The sequence below is a fragment of the Agelaius phoeniceus genome, chromosome Z (assembly GCF_051311805.1).
Source record: "Agelaius phoeniceus isolate bAgePho1 chromosome Z, bAgePho1.hap1, whole genome shotgun sequence".
Taxonomy (NCBI): Eukaryota; Metazoa; Chordata; class Aves; order Passeriformes; family Icteridae; genus Agelaius; species Agelaius phoeniceus.
Genome location: NC_135303.1, coordinates 11363666 through 11381988, shown reverse-complemented (window position 1 = coordinate 11381988; position 18323 = coordinate 11363666). Strand labels below are relative to the sequence as shown.

Below are 18323 nucleotides of genomic sequence, written 5' to 3'. Positions count from 1 at the left end.
GACAATGGTTCTGCCCTGGTTCTCCCTCCCATCCCTGTTAGTGTCTGTCACCCTAACTCCATCCCAGTTGGTATTGTATCCTTTAAAACTCCTCCCCAGTTTCCCCAGAAACCAATGTATCCTTTTCTCAACCCCTCCCTGGTGCCCTGCCAGTCACTCTCCATCCCCACCCTTGTTGCTAGAAGTTTCCAGCTGGAGAGTTGGATGATTGGTCCAAGGACCGGGGCCCCTCCTCAGTATTGTCCCCATTGGTGTTTTCCCTGTGTCAGTCCTTCGGATCCCACTCCCCACTGTGTCTCTATTGGTCCTAGGTCTGGCACCTCCCTTACCTCCTCCAGCTTTTAAAAACCGCTGTAAATCCCCTCCTCCCCGTCTTCTCCTGCTGGTTCCCCTGGGATTCCCTAAATCCTGGATAAAACCGCAGTTGGAGTCCGCCCTCTTATTGCACTGGTTGCAGCTTCAATACGGTCTCGTCCTGCACAAGGCAACGCTGACAGCCGCAAGCTGGGCGTTGGCCTTAGGCGCTGTCCCGAAGCTGAGCTATGGGGACAAGTGCCCCCTGTGCTGCTAGCGGTGCTGGTCGGCTAGCTGGACGTCTTTCTCACGGCTGCATTGCTGCAAAGGTTTCTGGAAAATTCTGTTGAAAGGAAATCATTTTTATGCTTGTTTTCCAAAAGAACACAAATCAAAAACTGTAGAAAGGAGAATCTCTATTAAGCAAGAGAGCCTCCAAGTCAAATGCACTTACTTGCTGAACTTCACTTAATTGGCTCTGCAGTCTGTGGGGTTTTTCAGCATCTTTTTGCATCTCGGTGAAAGCCCATCTGCATGCTGCAAGCTGCAGGTGCAGTGAGTGGGACTCTATCTCTGCTGCATGAAGCCTTTGTGAAAATTCAAATATTTCTTGCTGCAAAGTTGCTATGTTTCTCTGTCAGCAAACAGAAACAAGTTGATGGGCTATAAAATCTGCTATTTTAGCAATCAAATAAATAAGACTTAAGACTCAAGAAAAAGAAAACATAATTTTTTCCTCCATCTCTAAAAGACATGCACAAGGACAAAAGTTTGAACCTGTCACCTACCAAGGGTTACTGCAAATTCTGTTTACAAGGAACTACTCTTTTCACCTAAGGTTTACTATGAAGATGATTAGAGAAAGAGTTTATCCTTTCATTTTGGTTAAAGGGAAGGTTATCTTTACTGAAAGAAAGGATGGTAAGCATGAGAAAGTAGAAAATAATAATAAAAAGTAACCTTAACATTTACATCAAGCCAATTTGTTCTTATAAGCTAATACAGATCTGATAAAACTTGAAAAAAAATCTTTTACTTGGATACATTAAACCTCCTCCAAGAATTCTTTCTCAATAAAAGAAAAGACTTATTCACACCCTAATGTGTGACAAATCAACTTGTGGAGTGTCCCTATAGTAGCACTTGACTGTCCTGGACTCATCACCAGCCTGAAACCAAAGAAATGCTGCTATCAAGGGAGCTTCACCGTTGCTGTAAACCTTCTGTTTCCATGGAGGAGGACTGTCAATCTGCTTACTGTGCTGGGCAGTCTGTCATGGAATCCAGCTTCCAGGGCCTGGGCATTTACTCTCTGGAGGCCACGAGCCAGCCTCTCTATCAGCGAGTCCCTCTCCAGGTAGGCTCTGCACCCACGAGCGTTCCCTTGAACTGTCTCCATCAGAACGCTCAGGTTGTCCATCAGTTGTGCAAAGCAGTTCCTGGCTGTGCCGATCAGCGAGTTACTAGAAAGCCAGAGCTCCGAATCTTGAAGAAAAAAACAACACAAAGCAAGCATCGAGCAGGTTATTAGTTCCCGTTTCTTGTAAGATCACGTTCTTTTTCACTTCTACAGGATGGAAGCTGTAAATATTCTGAAATACAGAATGCTGAATCTGAACCAGTGTTCCAACTTTGCTTTTAAAGGATATGAATTCAATTTCTTGACAACAGCATGATCAAAGAAGAAAGGGCCTGAAAGTGAATCCAAACCCATTTGATTCAATGGCAACTTTGATACCAATTTAGGGTCTAGGCTTCTGGAAAATGCATCATCTTGTCTTTGTCCTGTTATTTCCCTTTATTCACATAAATTATCCCTCTTCTAAGATCCTTTCTTCTGGGACAAAAATGTGGGGATTCTAAAAGTAGAGGTTAATAAAGAACCAGGGATGGCAGCAATGCAGATGAACCAAGGGAACCTGTATCAGTTCTCACTGTAAATAAGGTCCAGAAACACTCTCCAGCCTTCAGCTTCCATGACTCTATATACTGAAAGGATAAAATATCCTATCAGCTGCTTAAGAAAATGAATCTGTTCCTACAGTACAGAAATGTGATCATTCAGAGAATGTAGAAAAGAGGAACTATTTTACCCTGTAATCAAATTACTCTTTCAGGGAAACAGCCCCACTACAATTTGTTGACTAGCTACAATTGACTAGCTCAGGATATAACCTCTAGTCAAAGACGTCTATCATAAATATCAGAAATATCTCTTCAGAGCTATGATCCAGAAGAGTTTAGATAAAATCATAAAAATGGAAATGATATGACCACCCTGACTTACTTATTTTTTAACTATATTTCTGCTACAACAATATACAGTTAAAATTACCTTGGTTGCTGAGAACACCCTGCAGTTCTGAGATGGAACTGATTATTGCAGTCTAGAGGTTAGAGCTAGACAACCAGTGAAGTGCTTCAATACAGTCAACTCCTTCCTCTGCAAAACCTGTGAAAGAGAATTGCAGCTAGCAGGATAAGTAAATCACTAAACTATGGCACACTGCTGCCTCCATCTGTTTCAGAAATTAACCAAAAATAAGCATATAAACAAGAAATCAGTCAGGACAATTTTGACTGTTTTAAGCGTGCTTTCAGAATGACTCAAAAAAAAAAAAGTCGATGAATTTTCTAATTTGGAAAACATTTTTAATGCCATTTATCATTGTAGAGGGAAATCTAAACTGGTCTGGCAACAGAAAGGGGCAATCTAGACATAATCTCTAAAGAAAATTTTGAAATCCTATGCTAATATTTTACCTGAATCAGAAAGCAATTTTTGTGGATTTTTAGGAAATAAATATGAAAAATTCTTTTTAAGAAAAGAGGAAATACCTTTTCCAAAAAAAAAAAAAGAGGAACATTGCAAGATATTTACCACAGAGAAGATGCTGTAGCACCTAATTCTGAAATCCATAACACAAATATCAAAACCACCAGATAGTGTTGAGTTCATGGGCATAATTGCAATTTTACCTGCAATGTTTAACATAAGACTGGGCATTTCCTCTTAGATTGAAATCAATTCGTCAAGCAATATAAAAACATAAATCTGTAAATAACATTTGTCAAAATGTCATTAAATATGTCTTTATGCCCCAGCAAGAAAAATATTATTCCTCTTTGTTATTCCCTAAGCGTGTAATTTGATTTAACTCTTTAAGAAGATTTCACTTACATGGCACAGGATGCCTGCCTCTGGATTCTCCCAGACAAACTTGAATTCCAGAGCTTCCTCTGCATCCATCTGTCCAGATGAAAAATGTACAAGAATATCGGGCCAGAGCCCTCAGCCTGTTAGCAGCCAGAACTGCGATCACAGCTCTTCGGAACACATAAACCAGGTTCTTGGCTATTCTCTGCCTCAGCCTGCCTTCGTACTGATTTCTTTCCACCACAGCAGGGAGAGCATAAAGGAGGCTGACGATCTTGTGGTTCAGGAGTTGGTGCTGGTTCACCCGTTCCTGGAGAATGTCTCTTTGGCAAGACGTGGCACACAGTCGGCCGTAGAGAGAGCACAGGGCCCCTGACAGCAGCGCACAGGCTGCCAGCAGGGATGAGCGTGCCTTGAAAGCATCTAATAATGAATTTTTCAAGGAATTGTTTTCCTGGGCCAGTTTGTCGGAGAGTTGTTCGAGGCCATAGAGTTTTTGCCTCTTTTTCTGCGCCGTTTCTTCACATTCCTGCGACAGAAACAAACCAAACAATAATGGAAGAAACAATAACTACGTGGTTTTTACCTAGACAAGAATGAAAAGAAAATTTAGCTTTGCCATTCAAATGATGCACTAAGGGAGCAAAAGTTGCTAGTAATAATCGTGATGAAAGTATCTCTTCTAGTAAGCAATTACAGAATTAGATGTCTGAAACAAAAAGCGTGGTAGGAGGGAAATTTCCATGATAATCAATTGCAAATGGACTTCTGATTTCTGAAAACAATCCACCAACACCATGACAGCTCACAGAAGGTCCAACACCACCTGTCTGCCCATAATACAGTTTTATGAATTGACTTAACAATAGTAATAACATCCTCCAATTTCAGAGAGAACACTGCTGTACCAAGCAGAAAGCCCCAGTGTAAGTGAGAGGAAAAACATAAGGAAGTCTGGAACATGAAAGCAGACAGATTAAATTTTTCAGCATGCAAAGACTTCCAGTCCTGAAATCCGCATCAAATACAGCATTATTCTGTGAAGTAAGTTGCAGTAACTCACAAATAACAAGGGACATCTATTTCCTTTATTCACAACGCTTTTAATTGAAACAGGTGCGAAGGAGTGTGATGATAAAGACAGTAAATGGTGGTTGTGGAAGAACAGGGAACATTCTGGATTGCAAATAACTCATCTAGCAAGGAGTGACAGTTTCACACTTTTAGGCCACTCCTCACTGTAGTATCAGAAAAACAGAGTTGCTTAACACCGTTGAAATCTACCACTGCTCTTAGGGTCAGGACATATGTAACTAAATTTATCCCCAGGTTTATCCACATGATTGTTATTCTATACAATCTCTGCAAATGATGATGCTGAAAAAGTAGCTGCTGCCCTCAGTAATTCTCAAAACAAGCCAATTTGATCTTACAGCTTTAACATTCTCAGAAAAAGAATCTGCCATCTGTAGATGAAATCAGGCTTCTCAGCTGGACCTGCAGACTAAATTCTCTTCAACAAATGCTTGATCAAAGTCATTTATTTCTTATTTGAGTGATGTTAATATTAGCACAGGGATGGGTTGGCTTGTTGTTTGGTTTTGGATTTTTTTAAACTTTAAACATCTACTAAAATTCCCAAATGACCTTTAACTGCTAAGAGGCTTCAACTATTGAAATAATCCATTCAATTTTTAAAGAAAAAACAATTAGAAGTTCACAGCACCATACCTGTGATCTTGCATGAACTTCTGCAAGGACGTTTGAGTACTGCTGTTCAAGATACTGCTTTTCTTTCTGCCACCAGTGTTCCTTTGCTTTTAACTGTTCAGACATTTTCTCCAAAGCCTCCTCCTGGTTCTGCTGAAGGTCGTTCATAGTGTCAGTCTTGTGCTTGCAAATATATTCTAGGTGAGATATCTGTGTGACAAGCATTTAAGAAGAAATTATTATTTACCTTTTCACTTCAGGTTAAGCACAGCCTATTCCAGCATCAAATCTAAACTGCAGTTTTTTCAATATTTTTATTAAAACTAAGTAAAACCCTTCTAATGGCAGGTGAATTACTTGGTTCTGAAAGCAAAACTGAAATGTATTTTGAAACAAAGTATTTTATTTGGTTTCAGTTTTGCTATCCTTCTACCAGCTTGCAGAGATATTTGTCACCCTCTTTGCAGGAAACCTGAGCCAGACACGTCATAGATTTTTTTTTTTTAATGATCGTATTCAATTTTAGGAAATTAGTAATCCAAGTATATCCTTTAGAAGTTTGTGATGATTGCAAACAATAATTAAAGCACAGCCTTTAATTTTTTGTTTATTTGTTTGTGGTTTTTGTTTTTTTTTCTTTTGTTGAAAAGCCAAGAGATTCCAGCTTATTATTAAGTTTTAAAACAATTTCAGGGAATTCTAGCACAGAGAATTTTTTCCTTACAAGTAGCTCATAAGTTGAGGATGTATTTTCAACAAACATGAAGGGATTCACTCTTGTGCTTGAACACTGCACCTCATGCAAGCTAAATGGAGGAATGAACCAAGCCAACAATGATCCTCAAATGCACACACCTGAACTTTCTGTTCCTAGAAAATATCAAGATACTTCCAGATAGACCACACTGAACTGTGTAGAGAAAAAATTTTTTCAGCACAGTCTAAAATCCCAGAAAAGCTGCTAAGTACATGAGAAGAGCCCTAGAGACCTCATAATCAGTCTCAATAACAATGCTTACTTAAAAAGCAAGCAACAATAAGACACAAGCCCTACAAACGCTGCCAGCAGTGTTCACCTTCCCTTCCCTTTCCTCATCTACTTCAAAAGAGAAATAAACCAGAACACAAAGTGATACCCTAAAGAGCTCTTCAGGCATAGCTTAGTCTCTGGAGCCAGCTGAGTTATTTTAAAAGGGGCTTTTTCCTTCATAAAAGCAGAAGGTTTTCTGGGGAGAAAGGCCATGTAAGCTCACTTGCTTTAAAACCACTCAGAAAAGTACAACTCTTCCTTCATGCAGATCCTGACATGTTTTATAATAGGTATTTCTGTTGTGTTTCTGAATAAAAATGTCATAATCCAAAGTTACAATTCAACAAAAAAACCCGACACTGGCATTCTTTCAAGTAGTACAACTGAATCATAAAGACATAATTAAAAGGTGATATTCCTGGAGAAAGTGTATTTTGCCTCTGGATTCTGGTAAAAGAAAGACTTGATTTATGACTGTAAATGACTATGTTCAGAGAATTTCTTCATCAGTAAGATGAATTTATTATCTTTTAATTAGGTCCCTGTGGCTACTATCAGATTGTCCTTTCAGAATATCCTGCACAGAAGGTGGAGCTGAGAGACTTGATGCACACTCCAGTCACATCTAAATGCCCCTGGCAACAAAGTGAGCAGTGGACAAGCCAGAATTAATGGTGCTCATTTGTTAGTGTCCAAATCCTTTTGGGGGGATGAATATCAGTCCTTTTTAACGAGACTGCAGTGTGAGCAAATGTCACTGAGCTCAGCAGAGGCAGCTGATGCCTGGGGACACTCACCCTCTGGTTGGCCTTGCTGAAGTTCGAGACCAGGGCTTCAACATTCTCATGCAAGAGGGCACAAAGCTCTGCCCAAGGTAACTCTTCCAGGGGGACGTTTGTCGGTCTGGAAAGCACCTGGGCATTTGCCAGGGTCTGGTATGTGTTCAGGAGGATGGACATCTCCCTCTGGAACACAAAGAAAAAAATTAATTGCTGTAGCTGGGCAATGTTCAAATCAAAAGAGATGCATCCTATGTGTGGTAGCAGAGCTGCCTGCAGCTGAAAATGAGCCCTCAAGGCTCCTTCTCACAGCTTCACAAAATTCCTCAGTTCATTTCTAATAATTGCAGCCATAATAGTGCATAATATTACAGCAGAGTAAGAAAAGAGATTTCCCAAAATTTATCTAATTAGACACAGTATGTAAATAAAGTATGTGAGTAAATCCCAGTCCTGTGGGGGCCACAACCAAGACCTGGCACAGATAAAAATTTCCATGCTCTTAGTGGATGCAATTCATTCACTCATGTTAATACCTTGAGGTGCCTCCAAATTGTGCCCCAACACTTGCACAGCACACAGAAAACTGTCCAGTTGGCCTGGCAGCACAACACACTCTAAATTCCTTTAAAAACTTGTTTTGCATGGATTAGATATGATTAAACAGCTGGCCAAAATGGGCCTACAGCTCCATCAGTCAAACTCCACAAGCCATGCCTCATTTATTAACAGTGATTTTAATCAGTGGTATATGAAATTGATTCAGATTCTAAATAAATTTCAGCAACAACAACATGCAGTAGAAATTCAATTCTTCATACTTTTAGTACATACAATTGCCTTAGAAACTTTTTAAGTTAAGAGAATAGAAAGCTGTTTCTCAAATGCTGTCTTAGTACAGTCAGAGATCAAGATAAGATTATCCAACTGGAGTGGAAAGAGCATATTCAGGAAGCATAAAAATGGTACAAAATATGAAAAAATACTGTACAGGTCAGGAAAGCAGGAAGGGAAAATGAAGGGAAGAGAACACACTGACATTTTTACCCAATTTAAGTATGGGTGTAGCAAAGACCAACAGCAATATATTAAATGTTATCTATACTTAGGTTCTGCTACAGTCTTCTGCTTTTTCATTTTGGGCAGCAAAATCAGAGCTATCTCAATGGAGTAAACAGGATCACATACAGGCACTTCTGCTTCCCAAACAAATACAAACAGCTTTGGGAAAAATGCAAAGCCATCCAAGGCAATAAATACCTGATCTCATAAGGCAACCACTAATACAACTCTTCCAAAAATGACCTGCTCTGGACAGTCTTGTGGTTTGAAATCCTTTGAGTAAAATAATTAAAACAACCAGCTCTATGAATATGACAGTGAGCTAATTATTATTAGTTTTTAACCTTTCAATAACGTAACATTAATTTTGAGTCTAGCATTAAATACTGTTTCCATTACCAGAAATCTTGATCATGAATGGAATCTTGTCCATAGTTCTCGTCATGTCATATGTTTTACTAAGGAATACAAATAAAAAGGAAAACTCCTACCACAGCAACAGCTAGCAAGCACTTCACGTTTGGAAGCAAGCACTTCAGTAGAATATTTTCAGCTTGCAATTGTGTTTTGTAGTTAGAAATAGCAATCATTAATGCCTGTAGTTAGGGGAGACAGTTGCTTTTCTCTGTATGTATTCCTTTTGTGCCTGATGAAATGACTTTTTCAGGCTAAGTAGTCCAGCAAATGTCTTTTAATACATTAATGCTTGCATGGAAGAAGCTGTTATTCTCCCAGAAAGAAAAAAGAGGATCCTGATTTTATTTGCCTCCAGTTTATGAATGACAGATCTGCCTGGGCAGTGGACAGCACTAAGACAAAGTGTGGAATAACTCCATCAAGTGAACAAAAGACACCCACAGATCTGAAGACTCTCTGATGCAGGTCTCTGCTCCTCTCCACAGGGAACAGACCTCATGCACCTTCCATGCTCAGAGCTCTGACAGAGAAAGAGGAGAAGTTTGCAAGCCACTATCAAAAAAAAAAATGTATATTGCTAAGAGTAGAAAGAGAGCAAATGTAACCACACAATGAAAGGAGAGATTTTCTAAACATGCTGACAACTTTCCTTTGTCCCTGCTGCTATGCAAAAAGATGGCAAAATTGTTATTCAAGGTGTAGCTGGGTAAAGAGAGTAGAAAAGCCCAAAGTGGTCATATAAGAGGAGAAAGTGTTCAGAAAATAATCCAGCGAAATACATCCAATGTGCCAAATCCACAGCAAAACAAGTAAAAAACAAAACAACAACAAAAAATCCTCTCTGCTTTTCCATCTGAAAGCTTGAAACAATTTTCAAGCAATTTTTACAGTCAAATACTTGCACTAAAACTAAAAGGGTGTATGAAATAGAAATAAACATTTCTACAATGATAGCTAATGAAACTTGACAAAAAAGTTAGGTAGAAAGAACATTCTTCACATGAAATGATCATCAATATCTACAAAATGCCTTAATTAGGAATGCCAGTACATCCTACCCATACTTAAAAAATATTTTCAAATTAGCGTCTCCAAGGCATGTTACATTTACTCATGTAGTAAATTTTTTTAAAGGTAACATAATAACAACAAGGGTGAGAGAATGGCAGAATTCTTCTACAGCTCAGCGCAGCAAATGCAGCAAATCCTCACCTCAGTAAATGTTTTGACAGTATGTTTTAAAAAACCTAAGCAATGTGTGCTATAGATGATTAATCCAATATTTCTGGGTGGGACGTGCCTGGCCCCATCTGACCCTTGCTGCTGGACCAAAGGCGGCAGCTGTGGTGTTTCACCTCAGAGATACCTTTGGCCGGCTGGGTGCTGCAGCTGCGCACTCACAACAAATCCAGGCATAGTAGAAACTCAGTCTACCTCTGGTGGAAAAGGTTCAGGCGACGGTGAAGAGAAAGGAGAGGATTCTATCGTAGAGTTTTAATCCAGAGTTTTATTCCAGGATGGTAGACCTCTGAAAGAGCTCCCAGTAGAATCCCAACCGCATGGTCCCGTCTCCTTTTAAGCCCCAGGGACAGGGGGAGGGGAAGGGACAGGTGAGGCACCAACCGGGTGTGAGGAGGGGAAGGCTCAAGGGATACAGACACTTGGACAGGCCAATGAGCCCGGACCTGAGGGGCATCTTTTGAACTTCTGCCAACCACACCATGACCCTGCTGGAATGTTAAGATTGATGGACAGCTCTTAGCAGGAGGGCAAAAGGGGAAAGGAAAGGTTGGCACACCTGAGGGGTTGGGATAGGTGAAACAGGAAGTGGCATCACACTGCAACAGTGTGCCACATTTTTTCCCTACTATTGAGCTTTTTTTTCAATTTACTATTTCCTGTGGAGGCTCTTTTTCCTTACTATTGAGCCTTCATGCAGGCTGAAGCTGTCTGGAGGAGCCACTACTGTTGCATTGGAATCTTGAGCTCTCTTCCTTTCCTCAACCTGGTCTTTCCATTGCACACCGGAGGATAAACGCTGTCTTCGTGAACTGGAAAGTTTCCACAAAAAAGAGACTTTAACCAAAATTACTTTTGTCAAATGCCCTGTGTTCTTTTAAAGGATAATCAATGGATTTGGCAGATACTACTTCAGCACATCACATGGATTCTGAAGCTGCTTGCCTTTCTGAATTGAATGAAGAAATTTATATTCCTTCTAAGAACGATTTTTCAAGAGGTAATATTTTCAGTTACCAAGCCTCGTGACATGCAATTCATAAGATTATTTGGATGTGGCCTCAAAGTTACATATAACAAACAGAATTTTTCATATTTTAATTAACACAACAGCTGTCTTCAGAGAGACCATGTCACATCTTGCATCATCAATGCTGATTTCAAGTACAGTTCTTGCTCTTAAGGTTTCCACATGCCTGACTCTACTCTGTCTGGCTTTTAAAGCAGACTGCCCAGAATTTTAATCTGTTCTTGTACTGTGTCAGTCAGGAAAACAGATATATCAAGAGCCTGGCATGACTAAACAGGCAGCTGATGAGGAAACTCCAAGGCCAAACAATAGCATAAAGGACACAGAAGTACAGAGAGAGAATCCAAGGAAGAATTTTAAAAGATTGCCTGAGTATTTAGGCACAGTGTCAGGAAAACCAAAAGCTTGCTTCAAATTGATGTTTGATGCAGAGGATGACAAAGGCTTTTCCAGCTCAAGTTTTAAGTATCTTACTAAAAAACATCTCCATCACCATGAATCTTGTATGAGTTGCTCAGGCCAGAAACTTCCTTTCTTGTAGGAAAAACCAGTTTCTTTCATTCTCCACTACTACTTGTGCAAGTCAACATAAACACCTGAGTATACAGAGCCATATAGCTCTAGGCTGAAAGAGAGCTCACCCAAGTTCTGCTACCACAGGCACAGCAGACTGTGCTGGCCAGGAAACATCCCAAGAGATTTCCTCTGCTCTCACACTTTTCAATATTTTTTAACCATTTAAAGCTTTCTACAGCCATTCAAAAGTTGAAAACAAAGATTATCCACTATAAATGATACACTTGAACTTCTTGACGGGAGTCTTAGAGATCCAACTGACTCACTGAAGTGGAAAACAATGTTTTCATAATAATATAAGGGTATATAGAAAAGCCATCTTTTCTAGACCTGCTGGATATCTTTTCCTACACTCACCCCAACCACTGCTGCAGGCTGGACCTAACCATAACTATGATTTTCAAAATTTTTGGTTTGGCAAATAATCTGTAGCAGGCTAGTTATTATCTGTACCATTCACGATACCTTTGGTTACTGATATGGGCCGGTTATTAATGGACTGCCAGGTTCTGAACCTTTAGTTTGGTTTGGCACATTGCACCAGATTTTCTGCTGACTGAAAAATGCAGGGAATGTAAACTGTGAGTTGTACTGAGGCTGTCTACTGCCATCTTGCAATGGCTTTAAAAGGAAACTTAGGCTTTTTTCCCTGTCTCAAGTGCATTTTACTGGCTCTCTGAAATCTTCCCTTGCTATCCCTTCTGGAAAATCTTCTCTCCTGCCGCATTGCTCTTCATTCAAAATGCTTTTGAGTTCTTGAATTCTCAACTACCAAGTGATAAGACAGCAGTTAAAGGAAGTTAGGAAAGACTACCAAGGTCTTGAATGCTGTTCACTGTTCTGTTCTGCTTTTTATAGGTGAATATCTTCTATTAATGCTACATGGAATTAGAAAGCATTTAACACACATAAAAATGGATTAATACACAGAGTTCAAAACAGAAAGAAATAGATATGTTGACCAAAAGCACATTTTGTTCTCCTTGCATGGTGTTTGGATTTTCCTGTTTTCCATTATTTATATTACAGAAGTTTTCCAGGGGAATTCTATTCATGAAGTAGAGTCATAAAAGGGTGGGATTAACAGTAAAAGCTACACTTGCACTCAGAGCAAAGCTCATGTGGAGCTTGTTCATCTACATAAACAAGGAAGAAAACCTTCTGAGCTCTTCACCCATAAAAGATAAATCTCTAACTTCACGGAATGTTACTTTTCCAGCTCCTTTGTATGTTGCAAAAGTAGAGAGGGAATAAAAGAACCTGAATCATCACAATTTATTTAATCATCACTTCAGAAATCCAAGTGCCTGTACTTAGAGAAGGTCATAAGAAAATAACTGACTGAAGAAGTGGCAATGTTTGTTTGTGTTCCTCAGAAAACCAGAAAATAAATATGAAATTCCCTTTTGTTTTCTCATTTAGTTCTTCAAAAATCCACTAGGAAGGCTTCGTTAGTCAGTACAAGATCACTCAACAATTATCTTACAGGGTTTTTCACTTATTTTTTTTAATAAACCCTAATTGCTTTAATGGATCAAACCCTGTGTGACACAGTTTAGTAATACAAAAATTTAATATTCAAGTATGCATATCACATTTTTTCATATACTCAAACTTTTCTGGTAACAGCAGATGTAATAGCTGAAATGTATTCTGAATAGTTACATTTGGAAGTGCAGTCTCAGGATGCATTAATATCTCACACCTAGAGAAGCTGGGTGAATGCACCCTATCTGAAATTACCTAAGTGCCCATTCCAAAGATATAGGACAGAATATTTTAGCAGTTTAACTACTGTGAAACATTTCCTTTTCCCTCACTCTTTCAATGCTCCTTTGAATTGTAAAACACAAGAATGTGACATTTTATTTGACTATTGATTCTATTAACTTGATGGTTCCCTGGAAATCAAGGAGATATTTTTCTATTACTTTTTACAGTCTTGACAATCATTGCAAAAAATCTGCTCAGTGTTTCCCCTGGAGCAAGGAAATCTTAACATTTTTAGAAAATTGCACCTTTACAATTTCATCTTCTATTTTACTGCAAACTTCTACCAAATATTTAATCAAAAGTTTACCTGCATGACTTCTGTAGTGTATTTACATTCTACATGTGCAAGTCTTGTTGCTGCAGCATCATCCTCCAGTTCCTTTATTTTCACTGCAGCTGCCTAAAAGGAAGTACATTTTAAAAATATCTAAGTCCAGAAAGATGATAACATCATGCAAAGACAACTTAATTTCTTCAGTTTATTAGGGCTCCATAAACCAACCTGTGGTATCTGAACTACTTGCACTTTGGAACTGTGAAAACTCATGTCAATAAATAAATAAAAGGAAACAATTACATATCCAGGATATTAAAGTCATATTTTCTATTTAGTTAAAGAAATTGATGTAGGATTATGTTCTTGCTACAGTTTTTAGAGTCACAGATACCTGTCTCTACATAAAGGCCTGGACATGGTATTTCAGTTGAAAAAATGGTTTTAGCAGAAGCAGTAACTACAGAGCCTCTATAATAGAAATTCACAGGAAATTTCAACTACATTGTTTCCTTTCAAAAGCATCATCTCACTTTGACTGATGATTGATTTGAAAAGAACAATACACCCCAAAATGACTTCTGCCTTCAAGTGATGCCAGAAAGATGAAGAAAAGGACATTCATATGAAAAGTAATTTAAGACACTCAAGGTTACACGGATACAAGTCAAGTCATTGATTTTGGACAGATAAAGCAGAGGAGCAAGCATGTGAGACTGAATCCTAACTCTAAGCACTTCAGTTAGGGAAACGTTAACTGAAAAATAAATAAATACATAAAATGAACATACGAGCTGTTGGCAATAAATTTAAACTCTGTATTAGCTCACTCATTCACAAAAGGAAATAATTGAGAAACAGAGATCTGTGGAAGGCCTATTAAAGAGAAAGTCACAGCACAGAGCTTACCAAACCCACTCCACAAAAGCATCAGCCAAAAGGCTTAAGCTTTGCCTCCTCCCACAAGATCTATCTGCTTAAGATGCTTCAATAAAAAATTAAAAAATCACAAATCCTGCGCAAATACTCCCTCTGTACCCATATTGCTAAGAGTACTTTCCCAGTGACATAACCCCCTTTCCATCTGCAGTTCAAACACCACTCTCAGGTCAGGCTCGCAGCATTCACCTGTGAATCCACCTTTCCTGCCAAGTGATGCTCTGCATTTTGTTAATCAAACACGGGGCACCCATAGCCTAACTCAGAGGTTTCACCCCTCAGAAATGAAACTGCTCAGTTGTGCCAGTGCTTGCTGAGGCTCCCAGCAGCAGGCAGAAAGCTTTACCTCCAGTTCTTGGAGGAGCCTCTCCTGCCGTTTATTCTTGATTTCCAGACAGGCGGCCTGGAGCTTCAGCACCTTGGTGCAGCCATTGTGCTCTGCCTCCATATCCTTCAACTTCTTGGCAATGCTTTGCAGGGCAGCATTAGTTTTCTAAAGATAAACAGGTAAAGGAATAAATCAATACATCAAGAGGCACTTTTTCTAAGATAAAGTATTGCAGTTGAGAGTTCAACTGCAGTTTGAGAGGAATGGAGACTGCATCAGAAGATGATGTTAGGATTTTAAAATCTACGACGCCAGCACCCGTCAACAGAAGTGTTTACCCAACAGCAGACGTGCTTTTGATTCACCACCAAGAAATCTGTGTTGGCCCAAAAATCACTGTGAACATGATCTTCTGTGGTAACACTAAAATCAGAGCCAGATCTCCACTGGAAACCTTTCCCTAAAAGAGTACAGCCCTTCCAATCTCTTCTGTCTCCCAGCTCAGTGGCAATGATAGAAACAGAGTGCATTTGGGGAAATTATGCATGGGGACATAAGTTCATTTTTGTAATGATTTTGATTGCTGAAACTTCAGATGTTTTTAGAAACAGTTAGTCCCACAGACTAAATAATTTTGATTTCTGCTTTTCTGAAAAGCATTTTCTTCTTTCTAGAAACTGAGGTTAAAAACTTATCAAGTCCTCAGTAGAATAAAAGAAGATGGTCCCCACTTCAATTTCTGCATACAGAAATTGAACTCAGCTAGAGGCTGGAAGCATTATTGACATTACTGGACACTGCAGCTCCATGAAGTCACTGCTACAGAATCCCCATTGTCCATATGAATTTGGATTAAATTTAAGCTAATCCTCTAGCTTTGCACATCCAGCAAGACAGGTTTCTACCCTTCACAATGCAAAATAAAGAAATAAAGAAGCCCAAATGAACTACCTGTTTTCTACATTTTCTAACATTTCTTCTCGATAACTGGAAAGATAGAGAAATATTTATTTCCTCAGATTTATCTTCCAAATATTAACAAATGTGAACTGGGAAATGTGAAATAAGTAACAAATAGTTTGCTGTGAAATACAACAAAAAATTTTAAAATATTTTCTACTGGAAATATAATTAACATTAGAAAGCTAAAATTGTTGTGAGTATATCAAGCTCGTTAAACAAGTCGGCAAGAGCTGTAGGATTTCAGAATTTTGAAGAATTTCTGAACTTTTTGGAGGTGATATAACTGTTGAATACTATCCCCGTAGCCACCTGCAAATACAAATATTTGCTCATGACAAACACAGCTGTTTTTTTGTTTTGTTTTTTTTTTTTTTTTAACCGTTTGTGAACGACACAATCTCCCAAGTATTTGAAGGAAAAAAACGTGAAGGGATATGAACTCCTGCCTAACCACGAGCTGATGCTATTGCCCTTCCTACCGAATCCAACCCCTCCTACCCCAGGCCAGGATCCGCCCAATAGATCCTGTCACAAAGCAGGGAGGGTGATTTTTCCTGTGTGCTCGTTCCAGAGGCACATTTCAATACTCCATGACTCCACTCCCACGCCTACCTCAGCATTTTCACCGCCAAGTTCAGAATTACGGTTTGTGCAGTGCAGTTTTTCCAGCCAGGATTTGCCTACATGCTCAGAATCCCACTTCTCTGCACGTATTAAGACCACAATTAAATCTCCTTTCATTTTAGAACTCATTTCATTTTAAAACTCAGAATAACTAAAGGATTTAAACTGGGCCTATAAATACACAACACAAAAGACTGCAATGCATTCCAAGTCATCATTTATAAACCCAGATATTTCTGATGTTCATCTGACAAGCTTAAATGAATTAAGCTTTCCATGCAGTCAAGGACAATCAAGATGTAAGATTTTTTATTTCCCAGCATTTTATAATTATACATAACATAACTCTAGGGTGGTGGGCAGGGGAACAGCTACAAAAGCAAAGTGGAAAAATGTAACATTTTTACTACTGAAGGCAGGTTAGGGTTTGACACCTAGCAGGGAATCGCATTTTCCCTGCAGTGAGTTTTGAAAGTCCTGAAAACTTCTGAGTCCAGTGACATCAAGATTCTGAAACCCTACAGCTCACTCTGGCCTATTTAAGGAGCTAGATGCATTCATGGCAATCTTAGTCTACTCATGTGAATTACATTTCCTACAATTTTGTAGCTTTAATACATTAACCAACAAAACCCCTTCCTCTACAACCACTGTCAGAGAACACTGCCAAGGAACTGACAGAGAAGACAATGTCCTGAGCCATACACTGCTCCTTTTGTCCTTTTTCAAGGACAAACATCACTCGACAGAGCATGGCATATTTTTTCAACACTGATTTTTGATGCAGCATTAAACTCTCTGAAGGTAGCTTCTACAAAACACTGTGCACAACAGAAGGCAATACCCTCCCAGAGCCTCCTCAAACTAACTCAGCCACTCACTGTTAGGCAGAACTCAGAGCTGACCCTGCTGCCCCTGGCAACTTAAAAAAGAAAGCTCTATCTAAAAGTAGGCTTCTTCACAGCCTATATCCTGCCCTACCTTTGCAAGAATCAGCTTTGAATAAAAACTGGCTTCTTTTGAGAAGGACATTAGGTCCTGTCCACAGCTCCTGTCCTGTCCACAAGCTCCTGTTTTCACTACCACTGTGTACTGATAACTTGGGTTAGGTGTTTCCCATGACAAACAGGCACAACACCTTCCATCAAAGCCCCAAACCAGCATTACACACCAAGTGTAACTTCATAATTCTGTAACTTCATGACTTCTGTAATCTTCAGAACTATTCTGCAGTATTTAGCTATTTGGGGGATTTTTTTCTCCCTTAAACCAGAAAAACTCCAACCCACCATACACTTTGCATCAAAAAACTTTCAGCCAGCATCTCATGGAACTTTCCATCTATTACTACATCATACCTGAAAAGCCATTTCTGCTTCAGCTTTTTCTTTAAAAAGGAATTCTAGCTCAGCAAGGTGTATTCTGTGGATGTTATCCCTCTCCACTGCAAATCTTTGTTGCTCCTCTTGAAACTGCCACTGATCACTTTGAACTCTTTTCTCAGTCCCTGATGCTTTCTGCTGATAGTTGTCATTCATTACTGTTGTTTACAAAAAAAAAAAAAAAAAAAAGAGAAAGAAAAAAATAAGCATGTCCAGAAAAAAAAGGTATAATGAACATAAGTTCCTCTGTGTATTGTGGTATCCTGTGAAACACTGGAATGGTAACTGAAACTTCCAGTTTCACTACAGAGAAACAATCACATTTTGTGTTCCTGTAGCATCTTTCACACAAGGACATAGAATTGCTTTGGAGATTTCTCAAAAGCATTGAAAAAATTAGATTTCAAAAACATAGATTTCAAATTTAAGCTCTTCTCCCTTTGGAAAGGAATAAAAATTCAACTCTTTCAAGTGAGGCCTCTATAGCATAGGGAACTTAATTACATTTTCCTGTAACACTTGGCTAGCTTACTTCCAAATATTTATGAGATATTTCAGTCTGTATCAATTAATTTCAAGCTCAGTTTAAGTAACAATAGAGACAGACACCTGCCACATGACAATGATTCTAGGAGAACCTTAGGCAGGTTGGGCTAATGAGCAAAGGCTTAGCTTTTCTGGGGAAATTTACTGCTGCTCAAGAGATTTAAATCTTCAGCCCAATGGCTGCCCCAAGATAGGGAAAT

At 39.0% G+C, this 18323-nt stretch overlaps 1 protein-coding gene across 1 annotated transcript; it reads right to left on the bottom strand.

Annotated features, from left to right (window-relative positions):
• Nucleotides 1-584: 584 nt before the first annotated feature.
• On the bottom strand, nucleotides 585-17733 carry LOC129133698 (coiled-coil domain-containing protein 171-like). Its single transcript, XM_077172148.1, is given in 10 exon segments — nucleotides 585-662; nucleotides 749-928; nucleotides 1553-1779; nucleotides 2630-2746; nucleotides 3476-3980; nucleotides 5183-5371; nucleotides 6989-7156; nucleotides 13375-13467; nucleotides 14627-14773; nucleotides 17554-17733. Coding segments are annotated over 10 exon segments (1884 nt in total).
• Nucleotides 17734-18323: the final 590 nt, after the last annotated feature.